At 34.2% G+C, this 25,912-nt stretch overlaps 2 protein-coding genes across 2 annotated transcripts; both read left to right on the forward strand.

Annotated features, from left to right (window-relative positions):
• Nucleotides 1-297: 297 nt before the first annotated feature.
• LOC115962820 (glutathione S-transferase U9) lies at nucleotides 298-4,140 on the forward strand. Its single transcript, XM_031081692.1, has 2 exons — nucleotides 298-678; nucleotides 3,564-4,140. The coding sequence occupies exons 1-2, from the start codon at nucleotides 358-360 to the stop codon at nucleotides 3,939-3,941; spliced, it is 699 nt and encodes a 232-aa protein (XP_030937552.1). The 5' UTR covers nucleotides 298-357; the 3' UTR covers nucleotides 3,942-4,140.
• An 8,405-nt stretch (nucleotides 4,141-12,545) lies between these two features.
• On the forward strand, nucleotides 12,546-20,475 carry LOC115965614. The gene is made up of 4 exons (XM_031084876.1): nucleotides 12,546-12,837; nucleotides 13,149-13,467; nucleotides 16,563-16,722; nucleotides 19,767-20,475. Exons 1-4 carry the CDS (start codon nucleotides 12,658-12,660, stop codon nucleotides 20,233-20,235), a joined length of 1,128 nt encoding a protein of 375 aa, XP_030940736.1. The 5' UTR covers nucleotides 12,546-12,657; the 3' UTR covers nucleotides 20,236-20,475.
• Nucleotides 20,476-25,912: the final 5,437 nt, after the last annotated feature.

Below are 25,912 nucleotides of genomic sequence, written 5' to 3' on the forward strand. Positions count from 1 at the left end.
CGTGGAAGGTCAGTATATAATATACTAATACATGTTTGGTTTTCTAATAGGGCTGCTCTTACGCTAATCTGTTCCTTATGACCATGTATAGATTTCGTTTTTTTCTTCTTATTATGTATAAAATAAACAAAAGTTGTATAACTATTAGGCTGTTGACTATTGACTGACGTAATCCATGACGAGCCATTTTTATTTTTATTTTAATGTCTTTTTGTACAAGAAAGTTGAAGGTAGCTATCTTGGGGAAGGACAAACAACTATATATAAAGCCTCCATTACATTTTTAATCTCACTATCAGTTTGAGAGAGATATTTAGAGTGTTAGACATAGACATAGCAACTTTCATATAGAGAAAGATGGCAGAAGAAAACAAAGTGAGTCTGCATGGATTTTTTGCTAGTCCTTACGTTAGGAGGGTGGAACTAGCCCTCAAATTTAAAGGGATACCCTACGAGTACGTAGAAGAAGATCTGAAGAACAAAAGCTCACTGTTGCTCAAGTACAACCCTGTCCATAAGAAGGTTCCAGTACTTGTTCATAATGGAAAACCCATTGTTGAGTCACTCATCATCCTCGAATATATTGATGAAACCTGGAAGAATGGGCCTCGATTTCTACCTGAAGATCCATATAAAAGAGCACAAATTCGCTTCTGGGCTAGCTTTGTCCACCAACAGGTTAGTGAAATTGTTAGCTTAAATTCTCACCATTTTATACGGTATATATATAACCATTGCTTATCATAAAAAGTTAATACAATTTTTATTACAAAATGTAAACAAATTGAGGTGACAATAAATGCAATTGGACTACTTCATCTACATATATAGGCAGAAATACATAGTTTAAGAATATATTATTTTAGACCTATAAATGTGAACATACTAATCGGTGTAGAACACACGCCAAACAATCTATCATCTAGTTTCTCAAAAAAAAAAAAAAAAAAAAAATCTATCATCTATATCTATATATATCTAAAAGGTGAAGCGTAACATTTATTGCTACTACGCTTTAGTTAAGTCACCTCATCCGCCACATCATTAGTCTTTTTCATATCTATTTTCTATCTTTAATTTTTTACAATATTAAGTATATAAATATATTGACTTTACAAATTCATTTTAGACAGTTTTAATTTTACATATTCATCTATTTTAATTTTGATGTTATAACTAAACAATAAATCAATGGAAAATCAAAACAAAAGTGTTGTCTACATATATTACTCTTGAGCGGTTTTAAATTTAAATATTATTTAAATTTAATTTTCTATCTTCTTATTTTCATTCTCTTACTATAAATTTGTCACTCTTCCATTCTATGCATATTTTTCCTATACAAAAAAAGTTCTCTCTCTCTCAATTTTTTTTTTTCATTTTTTGTTGGATTTATTATTATTATTTTCTTGCATTTCTACATTAAATTGATGAATATTTTTGTTTTTTTAGAATTATACTTTTGATTGTTTATTACTAAAAATGTATTTACAAGTCTTGCCTAATTATTGATGGTAGAAAAAATACAACTTGATAATTGCCTATAGAAGGATCTCCAACTAGAGTTTTGTACCATCATTATCCTATTATTGACTAATTCATATGTGTTCCTTGATGCAATTTTTTTTTATCATTTTATTTACAACACTAAATACATTTAATGAATGGTGTTATTTGTTGATCTTGTACGTCTTTAGACCCCTTAAAACACAAGTTGTCAATCTAGTTATTTAGCCAAGTGATTACTTAGATAAATTATTCAGATATAAGTTAACACATTCAAATCATATCATGTAAATAATGCGGAAATATAAAGAACAAACGATATGATAACCCAGGAAAACCAAACCGGTAAAAAACCTGAGGAGGATTTAACTTAGCTATCCTCAAGGTAAAAAGAAAATCCACTATGAAAGAATTAATTTGTACAATAGAATTTAGACTACTAACATTCTATTGCTATCTCAAGTAGAAAACTTACTACCACGACCTCATAATAGCTCCGAGTCTACGGATTACTGCTTTCCTTGGACTTTGCAACACAAGCACCCACACTTGTGATAAAAAACACAAACTTTCCTGTTTGTGACTCCAAGATCACCCTTGAAAGTTTAGATCATCAACATCTTTGATGACTAGAGAAGGTAACAACTTCTACAACACCAGATCTTGAGATACTTCAAGGAATAACACCGGTAGAAGACATGAGAGAGCTTTTTGAGTACAAAACCCTAGATACAAAAGAGGCACACTCTTTTCTCTTTGAAAATCCTTCTAAAAATATGCTTAGGGTTTCCTTTATATACTATAAGAAGTAGATCTGAAACCTTAATCCTTAATGAGCTTGAACTACTATTTGGGCCAACTTAAAATTCTGTAGATACGAGTTTCGATCGGTCGAGCCTGTCTTTCGATCGATCGAACCAGGCAAATTCTAAATTCTTTTTTCTACAGCTTGCTTGTTCTTAAATCTTGACTTGAATCACCTTGAGCATTGTCTAATAATACCTATAGACTATAAGATCTATATCTAGACAAGTTTGTGTTCACGATTTTCCAATTGTTCTAAACTTTTAGAACCTAATAGTTCTAATTTGGGGAAAAAATCATATTATAATATGTCATATTTGTTGTAAGGTTTTAGTTTATTTGGAAAACAACAGGATAGTTTAAATAAGCTGATGAAGAAACAGTTAATGTAGTTGAAAACAATGGTCTTCGTGCATATTCCTTTCACTATTTAAAAATATTTTGTTTAACAAATTTGTAGTAAATTGTTATGTCTTTGTTATATGACATTCTTAGATGCTTGAGTAATTGTTTTAAGTGTTTACAAATATTTTATATTATTCTTCATCATCTTTATCTTATTAGTGTATTCTTTGAGATTTTTAAGAAAATAAATTCAATTTTATTAGTCTATTAATTTTTCACATGTTGGATTAGATGTTGGATTAGTTTAGATTATGACAACATTAACACAATACTTTCTCTTTTTTCAAAAAAAATTCTCTACTTTTTCCCCTTTGGAATTGTACTCTTTTTTTTCTGAAAGAAAAAATAGTTACAATCTTTTATTTTTCCCTTTTTTTTTAATTTATTTTAAATTTAATTTTTTTTAGTTTTATTAATTTTTAAATACGTTTCTTAGTATTTTTGATTGTATGGTAGAAATATTGGGTTTGGGAAATTTTGTTTAAAACTAAAAGAATAACTTCCAAATTTTATATACTTTTTAATGATGCACAAAATATTATAAATAACTTTTATTAAAAAAATTAATATTTTCGTTAACTTACCTTTTATGTTCTAAAGAAAAGTTATATTGCTTTGATTTTTGTATGATAGAAATTATATACATTACATATGTGATTTTCATTATAATAAATGAAAATATGACTGTTAATTACATTACTATTTCTTAAATTAGTCCAAATTATTTATATTTATTAATAAGACTACTTTAAAAATATTATCACGTGCAACGCGCAGGGTCCGCAACTAGTTTAAAAAAAAAAACTAAGCCATAATCAGACTAATACCTTGTAAGTTCTGGCATGCAGGTATTTGAGAACATGGTCTTAATACTCAAAATAGATGGAGAAGCACAAGAGAAAGCCGTGAAGGAAGTGTCTGAGAAATTAAGCTTGCTTGAAGAGGGAATTAAGAGCATTTTTCCAGAGGGCATTCCAATCATTAACCAAGAGAATGTGGGACTCCTGGACATTGTAATAGTATCTACATTTGGCTCCTATAAGGCTCAGGAAGAAGTCCTTGGTCTGAAGCTTATAGACCCAGAGAAGACTTCTCCACTTCTATTTTCTAGGTTGAAAGTTCTACTTGAGTTACCTGTGGTGAAAGGGGCACTCCCCCCTCATGAAAAGGTGGTGGGAGCTCTCAAATTCATGAGACAAAATGCTCTCAACTCTGCATCAGTTTGATCCTCACAAATTGATGTTGGTTCTTAGCTCTATAGCCCATTAAGTGCATCAAATAAGTGGCAGCAAAGAAACTGCATAGGTTGTTGGGTTTTACTAGCACTTTACTATTTCCAGTTTTGTGTTGTTTTTCTACTCTTCTTCCGGTTTTCTGGTTGTTCTAAGGCATATGTGGCCACTTTTGTCTAATAAATTTAGTTTCAATATCAAAAAATTTTGCTTGCAAATTTACATTCTTTCTGGTGATAATATATAACTCCACTAACTATGTAGTAGCAATGGAAAACTTAGACTAAATCCAAGTGCTTGGTCTAGTAGTACTCAAGGTTTATGAGATTTATAAGATCTTGAGTTCAAAACTTCTAACTAGTATCTTAATGCCACTAAAATAGATTTTTGTGTGTGTAATTACATGGTGTTTGTGGATGAGAGACTACACCTAAATTGGTCAAATCTAGTTTTGCTTGTAATTTTCATTACTAAGCCCTCAAGAAGTCACAAAGCTTTATTCCCAACCATCTATAATCTGTCACTATTAGCAACATCTTCAAATGATATCAAGCTATTCTTTCAACCAGTTTTAATCTTGAATCTTGTGAGCGCCCCGAGGGGCTTGCATCGGTTCCAAGGGGTATCTCCATATTGACGGATAACTGCGAAGCTGGCTCGGGCAGTTTGGTGTGGGCCCATACTAGAAATTGTCCCGGGTGTACACGAATAGCTTTGGATTATGCGAAGATAGGAGCCACCACCTGATTATAGGTCTAAAAACCAACTATGAACTCCATGTGCAATGGGCTACAAGCCTAAATTGGAAATTAAATGACTCATTTATTGGAAATTTAATTTGATTTGTCCCTCGATTAACTGTCTTCTGCAACTTTGTGTGCAAATGGAATAGTGAGTGCTTGGTTCTAGCAAGACTCAAAAAAAAAAAAAGTAGTATCAAGAAGATAAGGGTGATAGGAATAGTAATTTGAATCCCATGAGTGAGAGGCTCGTTTTCAAGAGGGCGATTCCAAGAAACCACCATGAAAAGAGCCAAATCAACTAAGCATAAAGGAAATTATGTAATGGTATAATATGGGTGATAGTAGATGGATATAATTTCTCTAAGGAATTCTGAATGAGTGTAGATGGTTTGGAATGGAGTGGAGGGGTTTATTTATAGGCTTAAAAGCAATGTTTAAATACCTTTCTGTTTTTTGTGTTGGTGTATAATTCGGTGTAGGTGTCTCATGTTCTGTATTGTCCTAAATTATGGCCCGTATTAGCCTAAATTGGTATTTTGGCTAGAATTTCGTCAGTCGGGTGAAATATATATTAATTTCAGAGCGAAATGAAGAGTGAGTTTCTTTTAATTTTCTTTAAGCAAACCTGACAAACTAATCTTGTCAGATCAAGATTAGTTTGTCAGGTTGGGACAATTGGGTTACAAGTTAGTTTAATCTCGTTTAGATTCACCTGTATTTTTTTCACATTCACATAATGGCTAGGTGCTTAACACCTTACTACTCCATAGCTTTGCGTCCAATTTTAGATCATTGGTTTTGGACTATTCTTGTATTTTCATTTTTTTTAAAATGTAACTAGGAAATAAAAATCATGTATTTTTGTATATTCCAGGAACAAAACTAAGTATTTTCCTTTTTTATATCTTGACAATTATAAATTCTCACTTTGAATCAATAAATTGAGGTTTTCTTTTTTATTATGGTTGTCTTATGTTTATTCACTTTTCCTTTTGATTCGTGCTCGGCCCCCGGGGACGAATCAAGGAATCCAAGAGACAGTAACCATCTAGGAAGCTTAACAGGTAGATATTGGACGATTGAGAGACCCATTAATGCGCCCTCAAAAGGTGCGTTATATCTGACTGTTGGTTCAACCGTCATCATTGTCTGACGGTTCATGAACTGAGGCGGCATGCGTGTGACAGTTAAGGTAGGGATTTGTAGGGTTTCCCTCCTTCTCATTTATTGAATATCATTTATTCCCCCTTTTGGCTCCTATAAATAGTTCCTTCTGGAACTCTACTTCACTTTTTCATTTTCATTCTCCAAACTCCCTCTCTGTTGTGCATACCTCTCTATGCGTTCATCATTCAGTCCAGAACACCCTACTTTCCTAGAGCCCAAAGTAAGTTTCCTTTGTCTTTCCTCTTATTCTTTCTATTTCATTTAGTTCTCTCTTGATCGTAGTTTAGGAATCTGGTTTTGAAAATGGGCTATTCTCATCTTTTATCTTCGGAAGCCTCGTTGGCTAGTTTTAGGGTTGCCTACAACGTCCCTAAGGACGTTGATATTGCCTATTGTCATGAGGGAGATATCGACATCCAAAGGTGTCGTGGTGTAAACACAACGTTCTTTCCCTTGATGGCCATTCTTAAGGGTGGGGTTAGGTTCCCCGTTGACCCTCTCATCATAAGCACCCTTAGATTTTATGGTCTATGTCCCAACCAACTCCCCCCTAATTTTTACTGAGTGGTGAGTTGTGTCAATAGGTTGAACCAATTGTTCGGGTTGCAACTGAATTACCATGACATCAATTTTATGTATAGTTTATGCGGAAACATTAGAACATATTACTATTTAAAGACCAGGGACATGAGTGTATGGCTTATTTGGTGCCTACCTAACTCAAATAGGAATTCGGCTGGAGAGTTTGTACGGGTGAGCGGCAACTGGTTTGTCGATGAGCTCCCCTATGCATTCTCGCTGTGTGATATGGATCAGTACTGAGCACATTTACTTAACTGCGTTTTGTTAATTGTACTTGTGATTGTTTTGATCAATTGGTTACTAACCAGTTTTTGTGTTATTTCTGTGTAGAGAGTAAAAGGTTTAAGCCAGACCTTAGAGTAGTGCACGTTCAGGACCAAAATTTTGTACTTAGGTCAGAGATGTTTGTTCACGAGGATGGACAACTCCGAGCATCTCATTTGATACTTGGTGTTGACCCTATATATTCCACCTAGCAAGCGTTCAGTTAGGCTCTGTTAGTAGATAGTCCACTTTTTTCTTACATTGATGTCTGGCATGTGAATTTCCTTCCTCCAAGACTAACCATAGGTGAAGCTTGTGATCTCGGCCCACGGTACACCTGCACCACATCAATAAATTATAGATTTTGAGAAAATCTCTTATAAAGCCCAAAATAGCCCATATTTACAAAAAACAACACCAAAGTCTATGGTCCAAAACCCATGGCGATATTATTTCATCAAAGCCCATGGTTCAAGCTCATGGCACATCATCTTATTTTCAGCTCATAATCCAAGCTCATGAGTTTCATCGGAGGAATTTTGAGAGTTGTGGTTTGGAGGGCCAAGAAGTATGTTCAGTAAAACTCCAGCAGTTCAAAGTTGATAAAGGAAACATGTTGCTTGGCATGTCTTCCCCAATTCCCTAAACTCTGACAAGTCAGTGTGCAATAGGTAACATATGGTAAGCCTCTCATATCACATAATACTTAAAATGATAAAACTCCTCATTACTCTTTACGTAAAACTTAATGTTCATCATATAATCTAAATTATATTATTATTTTCATTTAAATCAATATCAAACACATGTCTAAATCTTATTGCCTATCTCTATATAATATCTCATCCAACATTTAATGTTCTCCTTATTCTAGAAAGTAGTGATAACAGAGAGTTCTCTCTCTCTCTCTTGTTGTATGTGCATAACAATTCCAAACATAGTGTTCCAAGCACTTTTTTTTTCCTCACACTTTACAACGTATCATTTTGGAATTCAAATTTCACCCTCCAAATCAATGAGTTAAAAATTAAAAGAAAAAGTACACATTCAACCATTCAAGAAATTTTATTTTTTGAATTTACACTCGTAAATTTGCTTCATGCATCAAAAATAAATAAGCTTGAAATAAGGGGGAAAATCTTGTGAATAGATTAAGAACAACAATTTTGATCTGCAAATCATGTAATTGAGCGAATTAATAAAACACAGCATTTGGCTTACATTCCAGTTAAATTGTAATTACATACTACTAATCAATAATAAAAATTTAGATGTACAAATTAAGAACAAAATTCTAAGTTACATATAAAGAACAAAAATTGTGAGTTTTAGAATTCCTTTCGTAGATGGTAAATGACCTTGAGTTCGTAGATGGTAGGCCTTCGATGTAGTGCTGGTAGGTGATAGAGAAGAGTGTATAACTGTAAATGTAGTGACCATTAATTTGCTTATTACAAAGCTCCCACTTTTGAAGAGTTAGGAGTAGGCATGCTTACTATCTCTAATTTATCTTAAAGATATTGATTTTAGAACTTGAACTTACGACATGTCGCTTTTGGTGAAAGCACTTGTCATTGCACTAAGGTCCAACCAAATACATACATCTAAAAAATTGTCCTAAACTTGAAATTTAAAATCACATCACGTGAACAACTGAGACCAAAAGTATAGCCATTGAAGGTGTGGTGGTGAGCATTTTTATTTTTTTTTTGGTTTATTTGTTTTCTGAACCGTGGTGTCCCAATACAAAAAGAAACTATTTTTCGCCTTAACAAGCTTCTACTCTCTTTTCAGTTTTCATTGCACGTTTGTCCATTGAAACGTTTTAAGGAGCCACTATAACTATGTTACAGTATTTTAATATAACGCAATTCATCTTTATCATGCCGGAGAGAGAGAGAGAGAGAGAGGTAAATTCCATTAACCTCCCTTGAGGTTTGGACAAATACCACTCGGGTCCAAGATATTTTAAAATTAACTAATTAGGTCCCTAAAAGACAACTTAATCCCTAACACCCCTAACACCATAACTGCCTCCGTTACTATTTTTCTTTCCCTCACTCAGACTTGTCTCTTCTCTCTCGTTCCACTCATTCTCTTTGAGATCTCTTTTCTCTCTCTTGCCCCATATGTTTCTCTCTCTCTTGGCCCTCTCTCTCTCTCCAACTCAACCCACTCTCTCAAGGTTGTTCATCAATTGAATCGGGAATATTTTTGGGCACTTTCGCAACTAAATCGTTGTGGGCGATTTTCCTTTGACCAGCATTGATCAAGACCACCTGAGGTTGGTTTTTTAGCCCATATGGTGGCGGTTTTCTCAATATTATGAACCAAATCAGAGCCAACACAAACTAAATATGGGTTCAAAATCGTTAGATTTGGGTTCGAATTGAAGCCAACTTGAAACATTTTTAGGCAAATCTTGGTTTGAAAGCTTTTATATTTGGGTTCGGATCAATTGAATCGGAGCCACTTCCAATATGGGTGGATTTGGAGTGGGGGTGGTTGTGGCTTCTGATGTGGTGGTTGGTTTGTTTTGAGTTTTTTTTGGATTTGAGTTTTGTTATAAGATTTGGGTTTCGTTGTGGGTTTGGCTGGGATTTTTTTGAATTTTTTGGATTTGAGTTTTGTTGTAAGATTTGGGTTTTGTTGTTGTGGGTTTGGTTGGGATTGGGTACGGGTAAAATTGGAGCAAATTTAAGGTTAGAGACAGAGATGAGTGAAGAGTGGTTTGAGGGAGAGGAACAAGAGAGAAGAGACTAGAGAGAGTTAGAGAGAGAAGAGACCGGGTAAGAAAAATGAGTAACAGAGGGGGTTACGGAGTTTGGGGTGTTAGGAATTAAGTTGTCTTTTAGGGTCTTAATTGGTTAATTTAAAAATATCTTGGACCTGAGTGGTATTTGTCCAAACCTCAGGGGAGGTTAACGGAATTTACCCAAAAAAAAAAAAAGGTGTTAGGTCGAGACTTATTTTGTCACCTCAACAACATCAAAATTTGTAAGACTCTAATAAAATGACTTTTTGTATCCTCACATGAGGAATATAATCAATATATAGGTGGTATCGCGCGTGGTTGTTACGTTACTTCTTAGCATCTAACCTAAATTTGGAGGACTCAAGGTTAATCTAGTTCATGAGATTTTCGAGGTGACTCATGACCCCATGGGCAGGAAGTTGAATAATATGATTAAAAGATTGGAATACTAATTTTATTTAATAGAGCTCTTTCATTGGCACACTAAAATCTCACAATATTTTTGTACCAAGTTAAGGTGACAAGCCTATTATTGGTTAGAATAAAATGAAATAGAATAAAAAGAATGCTATATCAGGTCCTACTAGAACTCAAAATAAGGATGTTAGTGAGATTTTATTAGATTTTGTTATTAAAAAAAAAATCTAATAAAAAGAGAACTTCATATATTGACCCAAAAAAAAAAAAAAAAAAAAAAAAAAAAACACACACACACACACACACACACACAATACATAAAGGTCTTACAATTTTTCTGAGTTTTCTTAGTTTGAAATTGTTGTAGGCTATATCTCTTTTAAAATTTTAGTTAAATAAAAATTTTCTTGGCCTTTTCTTTTTGTTTGTAAGGGCATAATATATTGTTAAGCGAACCAAAGTTTAAGGAAAAAATTTGATTACAAACTTAGTTGTAGCCTAAGGCTACAACTCTCACTAAATCGTTTAACATGGCTACATATTTTGAGAAGCTAACCGTTGATTGCATGTTCTTTATGTTTTTAAAACATATGTCAATTTTCATGTCAATCGGATGTCATTTATTATTTGGTCCATAAACTTATTTTTCATGTATAATTTTAGATAACAAAAACTCGAAATTTAAATATTTGATTGATGGCATTACTTTTTTTTTTAATTATATATTTAGAAACAAACACACACTCACACACAAGGGAGAGGAAAAGGGGATGATATAGATATTCATCTTTGATCTTCTTAAAATTTTACAAGCATGAAGAATATAAGAAAAATATATAATCCAATTGTATGGATTTGTCAAAATTCACATCCAATAAAATATATATATATATATATATATATATTAAGTGGAGTTATAACCTTAATCTACAATCAAATTTGTTGTTAAACATTATTCAAAGTTTAATTATGTTGGTCCTAAAAAATTTAGGGTGGTCACAAATTTTTGTAAGGGTAAAAAAATCATAAATTTTAAAATTTTATATATAATAATAATTATTTTTCAAAGTCATGGTAGTCTTGTGACCACCCTGACTTCAATGTGAAGCTACCTCTATAATAAAAATAAAAATTAAAAACCTTCTTGTGTGATGATAATCATGGTAATGGGGAAGACAAGGAGTTATAGGGCTACAACTTTGCCACCATTATGTTATGCAAGGGCAGAACCAGAAATTTTTGTCTGGGGGGTTCCAAGTTTCAGCACTAATATATTTATCAAGACAACCCCTCACACATACACACTTTTTTATTATATATACACACACTTTTTTATTTGATAAGTTATATATATACACGCACCAAAAAAAAAAAAGCTTAGTATTTTCAATCAAAATTATGTTTGATGGCAATTTCTCATGAATTAAAATTCATTTTTTACCATTTTCATAGTGAAATTCTTAAAAAGTTTTATTTTTAATACAAATTATCAAATTTTATATTAAAGTAAGTAAAAAATCATTCAATTGAACTAATGAAATTTTCAAAAACATAAATGATCCAAAACTTGGAGTAATAAGTTATGCTCCAAATACATTTGAAACTATTTTATTCTAACCCATTATGTGGCAACTAAAGAGACATTTCATGTGTAATTTTAGTGACAATTTTTTTTTAATGAGTTAATGACCTGTTAACCGCCACATAACGGATTGAAAAAGATAGATTCAAACATGTATGGTGCCAAACTTTATTAAATATTTAACAGATATAAGAGCACATTTTACAATAAAAAATAAAATTGCGAAAAATAAAGTTATGTTTCTATAACTATTAGACCAATTTTTTTTTTTTTTTTAAGAGCATTACTGGATTAATTCAAATATCTAAGGGGTCAACTCTTATTTTTGTAGACTAAATTTTAAAAATATTAAAATAATTATATATATATATATTGAAAATTTTTTCAAAATTTGGGGGGCCATAGCCCCCCACCAATGTACATGGCTCTGCTGTGATAATATGGTAGATTTTGAATAATTTCTTATCACTTTCATATAAATTTATATTTTTTCTTTATCATTCACAATTTTTCACATCAAAGTTATGGAAAAAAATAAGTAATTTTAGGACCACACACTTTTCTACAACTATCATATGTTGCAAACTATAGTTTCGTTTGGATCACGTTTTGGCATTTGTGTTTCTACGTTTTGCCTTTTTTTTTTTTTTTTTTTTTTTTTTTTTTTTTTTTTTTTGGACTAGCGCCTCTTGCACTGTTACAGTACTGAACATTGTTTTCAGCAGTGTACAGTAACCCAAAAATTATTTTTTTATTATTTTCTGCAATAAATTTTCAGTTTTCAACAAAAAAAATGGTATCCAAACACACACTATATATATCACTTTCACATAGACTTACGACTTTCTGATGTTTGGGACACAAAGATACATGTTTCTAAATAACCATCATATATTACATACTATATTTATCACTTTCTTATAAACTCACAATTTTTTGACCTTTAGAACGGTTTGGAACTCACAAAATTACGTGTTACTAGATTTTTTTTTTGGCCAAAAAAGTGGTGGTCCTAGATTTTCTACGTGGGAAGACAAAAACGACGACGGTTCAGTTTGCTTTCACAGATACATTGTATGACCGTGTGAACTGTGGGAACTGTGAGACACAAACCATTGGAGTCAGTCAATAGTACATTACAATACTAACACAAGACACAGTTACACACACCCTTTACCTCCCTCCATTTCTGCGCAATCCATGGCGATCTCTGCAGCATTCTTCACATCTTCATCACCTTCCCTCACTCTTCCTTGCAAATCGCACAAACCATTTTACTCTCAGAGTGTTTATTTTCTTAAACCCTTGACAGTTAAGGCTTCAACCACCTTGGATTACTCCAAGGTCTCTGTTGGAGAAAAGACTCCTAGCCCATCAAAGGTGAGGCCAAGCTATGCCTTTTACTGTAATTGAAATTGGTTTTCTCTTTGTTTCTTAGTTTTCTCAAAGTGTTATATATACGAGGGTCCAATTTAGTTGTTTATAATGCTGATTGAATTTAAATTTATCGTTTTAGACAATTTGTGGAAACCATTGGGGAATGAAAGTATTTATCTTTGAATATATGTTCACTTTGTTAGTGAAACTTATTTAACAGTGTTGCTCTTGTTTGCCATTGCTTGTAACAAATATAGGAGTTCTACTAGTCCTACCCATCTGTTTGTATCACAAATTATGTGTTTCTGTTTCAGACTAGTAATTGGCAGTGGAAATTCAAGGACAATTATATTAACATATATTATGAGGAACATGTGAACCGGGAAAACTCTGATCCTCCAAAAAATATCCTTATGATGCCAACCATTTCTGATGTTAGTACTGTTGAAGAATGGAGATCAGTGGCTAGAGACATTGTTGAACGAGTCGGTGAAGTCAATTGGCGAGCCACTATTGTTGATTGGCCTGGTCTGGGATACTCGGATAGGCCGAAGATAGAATACAATGCCGATGTTCTAGAGAAATTCCTTGTTGACTTAATCAACGCTCCCAATGGCCCAGTTAGTGATTCAGGTTGGTACGGCTGTTTTGAAGATAATCATCACCTGATGTTTTACTTTTCTTAAAACATTTCTCAGTTTCTGAGGGGCTTGGCATTTATTTTCAATAGATTTTTAATCTTAGAAGGTTGAATAATACACCTTATAACTGTAAATATTACAAAGATCATGATTTATAGTATTTTTTAAGTTTTATTGATAGGGAGGAGATCCTAGTGTACACAGGGTGTGTGCAGGAAGTTCTCTTTACATTGTTCGAGGATTACAATATGAAACAGACAGTCTAAAAATTCTACAATGCATGCGATTCTCATTAGAGCCAAGAACACATGACCATTCAAACAATGATCACAAAAATAAAAATTCCATATCAATAATGGAGACCTCCACTCCATCAATCAAACCCACTCCATTAAATATTCGTTTGTTTCTCTCCCTCCATATTACCCACACTAAACATAAAGTGGCTATATACCAAACAAAGGACCTTTCTAGTTACCAAAACTATTTCTCCATCCAAAATGTAAACCACTACACTCTTAGGGCCCGTTTGGATTGAGTGGGGAGGGAGGGGGAGTAGAGGGGAGTAGAGTACAGTTTGCTAAAAATAGGCTAATTTTGGGCCAACTCTACTCTACCCTTCTCTACTTCCCCTCCCTCCCCCTCAATCCAAACAGAGAGTTAGGCATTACCCAACGAAACCTAAACAATGCTAATACAAAAAACCACAACTCATGGGCCACATCACAATGCATCAATATATGATCCACAATTTCACCATCCACTTTAACACATACAACATCAATCTACCAAAGTTATTAAGATTTTCCCTTAAGGAAAAAAATAGATGGGGCTGACCTAACTAATCTATTAAGAATCTATAACCGACCTCAAAAACCTGAGATGAAGACTTGATTGTTGTTGTTTTTGTTGCAGTTGTTAAGATTTTCCCATGTTGACATTCACGCAAAGAATGTAACTTTTCTTGGTGCCTTAGTGCACCAAATGGCCTTTCAAGGAAAAGACACACCACACTAGCCTCCTAAATCCTCTAAATATGAATGGACATCAAACATGTTACCATGCAGCCTCCATCTCATGCTCCACTTGGAATGTTGGAGTACAGAGTATCAAACAAAATGTCTACTGATTCCAACTTGAAATCATTATAAGCACAAATAAACCTGATATTCCAAGAGCAAGAACCCCATTCATTCTGATTACCTGAGTAAGAACTAACTGAGATGCTTGTTAATTGCAAGTGCATATAATTTCATGTAAAGCTCTTTCAATGATTGATTCCCACACCATAGGTTATGCCAAAACCTCAAGCCATCCCCAGTCTCAAACTGAACATAACTTACAAAACTATCCCAACCAGCCCTAATACGAGTGTAGAAGCTACATCATGCATACTTGTGATCACCCTTGATATCCATTGACCTGAATTTTCCTATCTTTCAAACCAACCACTCATCTCCATTAATGATTTACTTCTTCCCCAACACAACAAAGATTGATTGAAAGCATTCAGTTTGCACACTCTCAAACCCCCCATTTTTGGGAGAACATATCATATTTCATTCTACAGAATGGAATTTGAATTCATCACTCAAATCACCCCACAAAAAAATTTCTTTGAAATCTCTTTAATCTGTTAGCCACAAATGTAGGAATGGCGAATAACAAAAAGCAATAAGTTGGTCCACAGGATAACATACTTTTTAAGAGAGCCAGCATTTGTTCTTGACAAATATAATCTCTTCCATCCCAATAATCTACACTCCATTTTACTTATCAAAATATAATAATCTATAGAATTAAATTTCATATTGTTCTTGCCTTGAATGACGATCCTAAGGGCATGCCTAAGTGATTCATGGCAAGTTAGTTACCAACTTTGCAACAAAAGTGACCAGCCAATTCATCAATTAACCCATCATGTCCTACGGGAACAGTCTTTCTTGCCCAAATGGACTTTTGGGCTTGACATAACTTCAAAGTTTAGCAATACAAACTGATATAAAGGAGTTGTCCCAGACTTCTAAGGGAAAGCACCAAGCTGTCACATAATAATATTGTGTTATCTGCAAAAAGAATATGGGAAACCACCAAGCTGTCATTAGAGCCATTCCCAACTCAAAAGCCTGATGGAAACACAACCACCTCCCCACCCACACCCTTCCCCCCCCCCCCCCCCCCCCCGCGTTCCATGGTTCTCATCAGTATTCTACTTAATACCTCCCCAACAAAAAATAGAAGGTAACATTGCCTTAATCCCCTATAACAGTTGAAGAAACCTGATGGGGAGCCTTTAGTCCGAATTAAGAAACAAACTGTGGTTGTACAGGAGTGAATTTAACGCCTACATCAGTCACCAAATCCCATTCTTCCCAGCAAATAGATTAAATACTCCCAATTAAGATGGCCTTACGCCTTTTCAATATCCAGGTTACATAGCGGTCCTAGAATATGAATTTTAAGTTGACTATCGAAGCATTAATTTGCAATAAGTGCCTAATCTAATATTTGCCACTCTCCCCCATTCCCCCCCACCCCCCCCAAGCATATGCATTTTGGGTTTTCAGAAATTATGTTTCCTGACATATCCAGCTTCAATCTATTTGATAACACCTTTGCCAACAGTGTTGAATGATCGCAGCATTGGCTTTGGCTGGTCTTTCCTAGCTCTAAATGGAGATGATTTTGTATCTGTTGGGATGGTTGGCTTTGGCTGGTCTCTTACAGTGATAAAACGATGTATTTTGGTTGGTTTATAAATGTGTGATCCAGGAAATGCATTTTGGTTGTTTTTCCTTGGTCTGTCATTTTATCTTCATAACAAATTCATTGTGCTCTAGTTCTAGCACGTGTATATTATATTAGCCGTATCAGAACTTTCCTTTTGTAAATGTTATCATGCTTCTTCCTCCCCTACCACTAGAGAAGGGGGGGGTGGAGTCATTCCAGGGAACATGTTTTCCTTACATATTGTTTAATATTGTTCTGCATCTCAAGGATTTTCTTGCCTCTTTGAATATTCCCAGGAAATTATTTGTTTGATCATCTGGAGTTTCTTTTGCTAATAATTTTCTGTTATTAAACTAGAGAATAATTTGGTGGTCTTTGGAGGAGGGCATGCAGCAACAATTACAGTCCGTGCTGCTAAAAAGGGTTTGGTCAAACCTGTGGCCATAGCTGCTGTGGCACCCACTTGGGCTGGTCCCCTTCCTATTGTGTTTGGTCGAGATTCCAGCATGGAAACAAGGTATGCTTAACCTCGATATCTCCAATATGATGAGAATTGATAGATTGTTTAGAAGTACCATTTTATTTTGGCGTAAATGCACTTTTAGTCTCTACATTTTGCACTTTTTCCATTTTGGTCCCTACATTTTGTTTTTATCACTTTTAGTCCCTAAACCAATTAACGCCTAACATTTAGGTCATTTCCGTCACCCAACTAAGAACAAAAGCTGACGTGGTTGACGGTGGAATAAAAAAAATAATATAATCACACACATTAATTAATTAAATTAAAAAAAATTATAAAAAAAACTCATTAGTTTTTGGGAAGAATTAGCTGTTAATAATCTTCATGTTCTTCTTCTTCTTCAAAACATGAACTTCATGTTCTTCACCAAATCAAGACAAACCCAACTGGCCAACATTCATAATCAATCTCAACACAGAAAATTCTAACACATTCAACATTGAAACCTCTAGTAAATCAAATCCATAAATCCAAGGAATAGACCCATAAACCCATAACCAAATACTCTTTCACGTTCATCCATACAAGGTTCATAAATCCAAGACCCACAACTTGTAAATACAAAACCAAACTCACCATCCTTGACCCAAATCCACCGTCAACAACACCACCCTGCTGATCAAACCCATTTCCCAAAGCAGCAAACACCACCACCGTCACCCGAAAAACCCAGCCCTATGGAAACCCATAAAAAACTGATCAAACCCACACCATTATTGTCGATCAAACCCAACCCCAAAAACCCAGAAAAACCTGATCAAACCCAGCCCCGGAAACCTAGAAAAACCAGACCAAACCCACACCACCATCGCAGATCAAGCTGGAAATACCCAGCCCCACGGAAACCCAGAACAACCAGATCAAACCCACACAACCATCACCGATCAAGCTGGAAAAACCCAACCCCATGAAAATCCAGAAAAACCCGATCAAACCCACTCCACCATTGCCGATCAAACATATACCACCATCATCGATCAAACAACAAAGAGGGAGAGAGAGTCGGGTTTAGAGAGAGAGAGAGAGAGAGAAAGTCAGAGATTAAAATTTAAGAGAGAGTGAGGGATCGAGAGCTTGAACAAAGGAAGAAGAAAAAGAAAGATACAAACACAAACATGCACCGTGAGAAAGAGAAAGAGAGAGGATCTGGAATTGAAATGGAAGAAGAAAATGAAAAATCAGAAATTTATACAAAGTAGGTTTTTTTAAATGGTGGAGAGTTATTTTAAATCTTCGATATTTTAAATTTCTGGACAATCAAATATGTTTAGGGAAGAAGATGAAGAATATAAACAGCCATGTTTTTCCCCAAAACTAATGATTTTTTTTTTATTTTTTTTTTATTTTTTTATGTTTGTTTTTAATTTAATTAATAAATGTGTGTGATTATATTATTTTTTTTATTCCACCGTCAGCCACGTTAGCTTTTACCGTTAGTTGGGTGACGGAAATGACCTAAATGTCAGACATTAATTGGTTTAGGGACTAAAAGTGGTAAAAACAAAATGTAGGAACAAAAATGGAAAAAGTGCAAAATGTAGGGGGACTAAAAGTGCATTTATGCCTTTTATTTTCTAACACTGAAAAGACAAAGCAGAAGTGAAGAACCACACATTTGCTGGAAAACTCACCCTATTTTAGTTGCTTGTTTGCCTCTCTGTCATTCTATCTCTTTTAGTGCAAAACTTGAGATATGTGGATCCTCCTCATAGTCATGATATTGATAGTAAAGGATTTAGTGCTAGATTTGGTAAAGTTTTTGTGTGTTTTTCTAGGAAGCACGGGTGCAGCCCCAGGCTGTGCGTGTCTAGGAAGCATGGATGCGCCGTGTGGCCGTCGATGCAACTGCACGTGTGTCCGTGCGTTCGTCTTTGTCTTTTTTTTTTTTTTTTTTTTGGGGGGGGGGGGGGGCAAAAGAGGCTGAAACAGGCCGAAATACGTCTAAAAAAAAAAAAAAAAAAACTACAAACCCAAGTAGCCACCATGTTGCCGGCCGCCATTCTTCTTCTTTTTTTTTTCTCCATTTCATCTTCTTCTTTTTTTTCCTCCATTTCATCTTCTTCTCCGTTTCTTTGTTTTGCACCGGTCTTTTCCTCCTTTAATTTATGTTTCTGACTTTCTGTCTTTTAGAGTAATCTTCTTAAGTTTCAACTTTTGTTAGTCTTTTACTGAGACCACACTTTAGTAGCTTTGGAAATGACAAAGAAACATTTAAAAAATATATATCTAAGCAAGTGTCAGACTAGGTAGCACGTACAATGGTATATAATATATATTAATGTTTATTTATACTAAAAAAAGAGGTATTAATATTATTATTAGGAGAGGTAATTATTTATAATATTTTTACAACAAATTATAAGTTGAAGATTTTTATTTGTTCTAATTTGAACCTACCACTGAAATTAATTTTTTGCCCATCAATATCAACTCATAATAACCTATCACTTTGAATATGTTGTGAAAATATTGTGGACATAATATTTCTCTATTGTTGTGTATTCATTTTATTATCTACTATTACTCTTAATATATGTTTACCATTATATGAAAAAATATGTTTAGGAATATATAGAAAATATAAATATAAATATATTCAATATTTTATTAATAAATGTATCCCGCCACATCCGCTCTCTACTTTTTCAAAAATGGTCGAGTAGCCACACTGCACCCACACCTGCACCCGCACCCGAACCCAAATCTGCACCTGTGCTTTCTAGGTGTTTTTTGTCCCATCACTTGTTGATAGTAGTGTGAATATTATCCAGCAAATGCTGTTGAATCTATTGATGGTAATGGATTTGGTGCTAGGTTGTACAGCCTCATTTCTCTGTGTTTTTGTCCTATCACTTGGAGATAGCAGTGAGTATTCTGAATGTTATCCACCAAATGATGTTGAATCCTTAGAATATTTTACGTTAAACCAAAACCAAAAATTTGAAAATCTAATTAATTTTGTTAATTAAAATGTGACCTACTTGGTCTCTCTCTTTTTTTCTTTCTTTTTTTAACTCGCTTTCTTATTCACTTAACAGGTACGGGTTGCTTAGGGGCACCTTAAGGACTCCTGCTGTGGGATGGATGATGTATAATATGCTTGTCAGCAATGAAAAGGCGATTGAATCCCAGTACAAATCCCATGTTTATGCCAATCCTGACAATGTTACTCCAGGCATCATTGAAAGCAGATATGCACTAACAAAACGGAAGGGTGCTCGTTATTTGCCTGCTGCTTTCTTAACTGGTGTACTTGACTCTGTCCAATCTCGGGAGGAGTTTCTTGAACTCTTTGCAAATTTGGAGGGAAAGACACCTGTGCTGGTTGTGTCCGCCAAAGGATCTCCAAAAAGGTCAAAAGCGGAGATGGAAGCTTTAAAGGGAGCCAAAGGAGTGAGCAAGTTTGTTGAGGTTCCAGGTGCTCTTCTTCCACAAGAGGAGTATCCTGCCATGGTTGCTGAGGAGCTTTACAAGTTTTTGCAGGAGAATTTTAAATCCAACTTTTAAAATTGGTATAATCTCTCTCTCCCAAACCCCCCACCACAACAACAAAGACAAAAAGGTTCACAATTATGTGGGGCCGCAATTTATAGTTTTATACTCCTAGCGAAAAGCTTGTACACAAATGTGCATATTATGAACAATGTATTACCCTCTCTAATGTGATGTCATGGATTTGATGTATTTTTTGAGAACTCTACAAACAAGAATAATAATATTCTAAGCTGCTAGTGCATTCCATTGCTCCAGGTGCAAATGATAATGAATGAAGTCTTTCCTGGGAACTCTTTTGAAGTAGGAAATGTCACTAAGAACTTGGCCAATGGTAGAATTCACATCCATTTGTATTTATGGAACACCCTAGTGCCAAGGTTGTCAATCTGGTTATGAAACAAACATCACTAGTTTGGCATCCGTATAAGAGTGTCCATACTCCATATTAAACACTGCATATGTATTACCAGCGGCAGTGGAAGTAGGGCTGTGGGGGGCCATGGCCTCCTTCACTTTTCAAAAATTCTCCATCTCTTTTGTATTTTTGGAAAAATATATATATGATTTGGACATGAAATTTAAATAATGTCCCTCCGTATTTTTACTAAAAACATGTAATGCATTTATATAGTTGTCTAATGCATTTTTGTTCCCCCTAATTACTCCTATATCATACATGGCTCATTAAATCAAAGTGTGTGTGTATATATATATATATCAAAGTGTATTCAATGTATACCATACATAATTTAATTGTGTTTTATTCTTATTAAATTGACTTGTATATTTTTAAACATATCAAGAATTGCTCTTTTTTTTTTTTGGTGCGCAAAGATAGACTCACTTGATGTAAATATTTTTATTTATGTAAGAAAATATCATATGATAAATGAAAATTACAAACATTCTTGTGTACAAGCAATAAATAAATATAATATACTTATAAAAAATATATATAATACATATATATACACACACTATATGCGTGTTATGTGTGTGTGTGTGTGTGTGGGGGGGAGGGGGAGGAGGGGGTTGGGTTCAAGTTACACATGATGTAACTCTAATCAATGTTATACCATTCAATACTTTTTAATTGGATGCGAATTTTGCCAATCTACCGTTAGATTACATTATTTTTGTATATTCTTCATGTTTACAAAATTTCAAGATGATCAAAAATTAATAGCCATGCCATCAATTAATTGTTTAAATTCAAGTTTCTATAGTTTAAAATAATGCATAAAAGATGAGTTTATGGATCTAATAATAAATAATTGCCAATTGACATGAAAATTGGCATGAATGTTAAGAACATATAAAAAATGTGATTTAATGGTGTGATTTTCAAAATATGAATTCTATAACAAGTCATTGAGTATTATAACATTACTTAGAGTTACATTAAGGGTAACTTGAACTCGACCCTTGACTAAAAAAAATTTCTGACTTAGTCAGTATTACTAGTCAGCTGTAAATGAGATTAACTTGTTCAACCTGACTTGATACAACCACTAACCAGATAGTTACATTAAACGATATCTTAAGAGGTGCCTGCAAAACAATGGTACACTTTCTTGTGTCATCTCTCAAGTGGGTATGAGATATTACTTGAAGCTTTGACTTTGTGCAATTTACAATTTATTGAAAGAAAGTAGGTAGAATGTGAAGCAGAAAGAAAAGTAATCCATTAGGAGTGTGATTTCTGTACCTTTTAACAGGTGAATTGAATTCCTTTCTCCAAATTCAAACTAAAATATGGCAATGCAATTTTCATGAACTTGTACCATGTTTTTGTCAACCTTCTGCAAGATATTGTGTGATATTCCTTTCTCATATAGAGAGTAGCATTAATGGCTGAAAAATATAATTGGGTCTTCCAAGTTTTTTACTCTGTAATCTACTGAGAATTTTGTAATTCAAATGGCACTCTTTGATATTTCTAAAGGAGGGTTCAAAATCTCTCATTTCTAACTATTGAATTAAAAAAATAAAATAAAATAAAATCCTACATTTCTTTTCAAGCTAAATAATACTTTAGGATCAAGAAGATCACTAAGGGTCCAGCCCTTCTCTACCATGAACAAGTAAAATATAAAGGAGAGGGAAGATGAAAGAATGAAACGTGGGTTCTTAGCAGAGTGGCCCAACCAGAACAACCTTGGGTGACAACTGATAGGTGACAACCTTTCAATTAATATAATGGTAGTGAACGTCGATTTGAGTTTCAATCGCTTTGGTTTCCATCACTTCAGTTTCTACCTCTTGTCTTAGGTTTGGTTTTAGTTAAAAGGTTCGGTTAAAAAATGTTATTAGAGTATTTGTTAATTGACCATTTTAAGAAAACATTGAAACCAGTTTTATGAAAAATACAAAAAATTATCAAAATTTTTTTATTACCTTTTTCTTTTCTTATAAAAATTTCTAAAAATACTTTTTAAATTGATACCCTTAAGGCATCCATTAACTTTTCCTAGGTTAAATTTCTCACCTTTAAAGTACAATCATTATAACTCTATGCCCATAAAAGGAATGAATAATATAGAATACATGAAAGAACTAGTTTCTGTATCTTTGAAATTTTCTATCTATACTAGCTATTTCTTTCACTTTACAACAAGTTAATAGTAAAAGTTGTGCTTCTGCTCTTCAATATGAACAACTATTACATGTGACACTCCTCATTCACTCAATTGCTCCCTAAGAATTTATAATTTCACAATTTAATTTGTTCATTATCATAATGATGCATGCCTAGAAATATTTGTGAGAATTTTAGAATCCTATATTGACATGGATTTTATGTTAACAAATCATGTTGATGAAAGATATTTTATGGGCATGATGATTAATTGATTCTTATGGTAAGTTTATTTTGAGTTGAATATCGTATTGCCTAATTGGCTTTTACATGATATGTGCTTAATTCATTCAATTCTTCATGTTATTATAATCTTTCTCATGTAGAGATAAATGTCAACACTTACAAAAGTTGAATTTATTGCGCTTATATTTCTAGCAAGAATTACTTATTTTGGATTCACTACACAGGATTGTAGAACACACACACATATATATTATCCTCTAATTTGTCTATATAATATTACTCATTTTCAATTGATCTTTCTTGTTCTCTTATGCACCAAATAACAAATTTTAGGCACTTACTTTGATGATAAATCTAATTTAGCAATAAAAACAATTATATTGTACAATAATCTTGATCATTCTCATACTTGAAGTTGTCTAGCTATCTTTGTCATGTTTGCCTGTTATTCTTCCCACTTTTCTTCCTATATTCACTCAATTCTTTTTCCTCCCCTTTTCTCTCTTTTTTTAGCAATTATTTATAAATGATTTTAACTAGTTGTAACTCAACTGGTTGACATTTCTTGGTACATTCAACAGAGACATCCAGGATGTTAGGACATATGTGTTTCACATGTTAGGAACATATATCACTATTTTATGTAATTGGCTAATCTTTTGAAAAAACGCACTTTACTTGTATTTGGGTAGATCTAGGATGTGTTTAATGCTTTAAGAAATAAAGTTTCAAGTTCAAGTGTTAAAGCCATGCGAATTTGTCCAAAAATCAAGTGTGAAAGTGTTGCTCATTAAAACTCGACAGCTAGCATCTATTGAGGCATAGAGAGCTATCTGAATCCCATGGCCCGACAACTTCTCGACAGATAGGTATCTTTCGAGGTTTATGAAGTTCAGTTTTTCAGGACTGTTTTTCATCCAATCCGTGAATGTATGTTTGAGCTTTCTTTTCTCACAACCCTAAATATATATATAAGGATTATTTTAAGGGCCGTAAAAGGTGACACAAGTTGCATAAGAGCAAATTTCACAAGAGTGAAGAAGAGTGTGACCGAAAACCCTAGTACATCATAGGGTTTTATGACCAAGCAATTTCATGATCTTCATCGTCTGGATGAGCTAAAGAACTTTGTAGCCAACATCCTTCTCTAATTGGTGATTGAAGTCGCGTACTGGGATCTGCGCAATTGGTTAGTCACGTACTAGGAGCCGTGCATTGAAAATGACAAATTGTCATTAGAGAACAAGTCCAATTGGGTATTGGGGTAAGGGTTCAACTATAGGTTGGTATAAGGTATTTGGATTCCTTTACTTGTAACCGCTTGTTTTGATAATAGTGGATTCTTGAGAGTGGTGACCTTAAAATCACCCGATGGAGTTTTTGCCGTGTAGGTTTTTCCCATTCGTAAACAAATCACCGTGTCAATTTATTTTCCACTGCATACTTTAGTTAATTAGTGATTTTTTTTTTTTTTTTTTTTTTGTGCTGCTACATATAATTGCATGTTAATTTGATTAATTAATAAATTTGGTTAATTAGTCAATTAATTCATCACAAGGGGTCAATTCGTTTTTAACCTATCAAGTGGTATCAGAGCAGGCACACTCTGATTAGGATTAATATTTGCTATGCAATCTATTGACCCCTATTTGTCATGGATAGAGGATAGTCTCTTATTATACCTCCTCTATTTGATGGTACTAACTATGCATCCTGGAAAGTACGCATGAGAACTTTCTTGTAGTCTTTAGATGAGAAAGTGTGGTAAGCTGTGGAGATAGGTTGAACTAAGCCTACAGAAGCGCCGGCCGATTGGGATGATGCTAAGATCAAGGCAGCAAACTTTAACAACAGGGCATTGAATACCTTATTCAGTGCGGTCACAAATGAGGAATTCAAGAAGATATCCTCCACTGAAACTACGAAGGAAGCATGGACTATTCTCTAAACAACCTACGAGGGAACAAAGGCTGTCAAGGACTCGAAACTTCAAAGGCTCACTACTAGCTTTGAAGAGATCAAAATGGAGGAGGATGAGTCGTTCGATGAGTTCTATGCCAAGCTCAAGGACATAGTGAACTCAACTTTCAATATTGGGGAAACCATTCCTGAACCCAAGATTGTGAGAAAAGTGCTCAGATCTCTACTCGAGAGATTCCATGCCAAGATCACCGCGATTGAGGAATCAAAGGATATTGACAAAATTCTTTTGACAAAGTTGGTTGGAAATCTACAAACCTATGAGTTGGGTTTGACAAGAATCAGGAAATCAAGTAAGAGCAAGAACATGGCATTGAAGGCCAAGAGTAGTGATACTGATCATGAGTCTTCAGACGATGAATATTCTATGATGAAGTCTTATATTATAAGGAAATTCAAGAAGTTCATGAAGAATGCCAATGGGAAGAGCTTCGACAAGGATCGTAGGCAATCTAGCTCCTCACAGTTCAAGAGCCAAGACAAAGGAAAGAAGGATGTTAGGAATGGCAGTCAGTACACTGTTCTCTCAGGACCAAAGTGCTTCGAGTGCCAAGGCTTTGGACATATGAAACAAGAGTTCCCTACGTATCTCAAGACCATTTGGAAGAGCAAGGCACTTGCAACTACGTTGAGTGACACTGAGCCTGAGGATGATTCTGATAATAAGGATAATGGAATCATAAATGCCTTTACTGCGACTGTCAATCCTACTAAGGGGATTGTTGAAGATGTGGATGAAGAAGAGGAATTGGTGGAGTCTAAGTTTGAGAAGATGGATGAACAAGATGACATCCACACAGCCTATGCAAAGTTATACAAGGTCTCAGAAAAGCATGAGAAGATGTATAGGTTGGCCACCAAGAGGTTTAGTGATGTGGAGCTTGA

Source organism: Quercus lobata, chromosome 10 (assembly GCF_001633185.2).
Source record: "Quercus lobata isolate SW786 chromosome 10, ValleyOak3.0 Primary Assembly, whole genome shotgun sequence".
Taxonomy (NCBI): domain Eukaryota; kingdom Viridiplantae; phylum Streptophyta; class Magnoliopsida; order Fagales; family Fagaceae; genus Quercus; species Quercus lobata.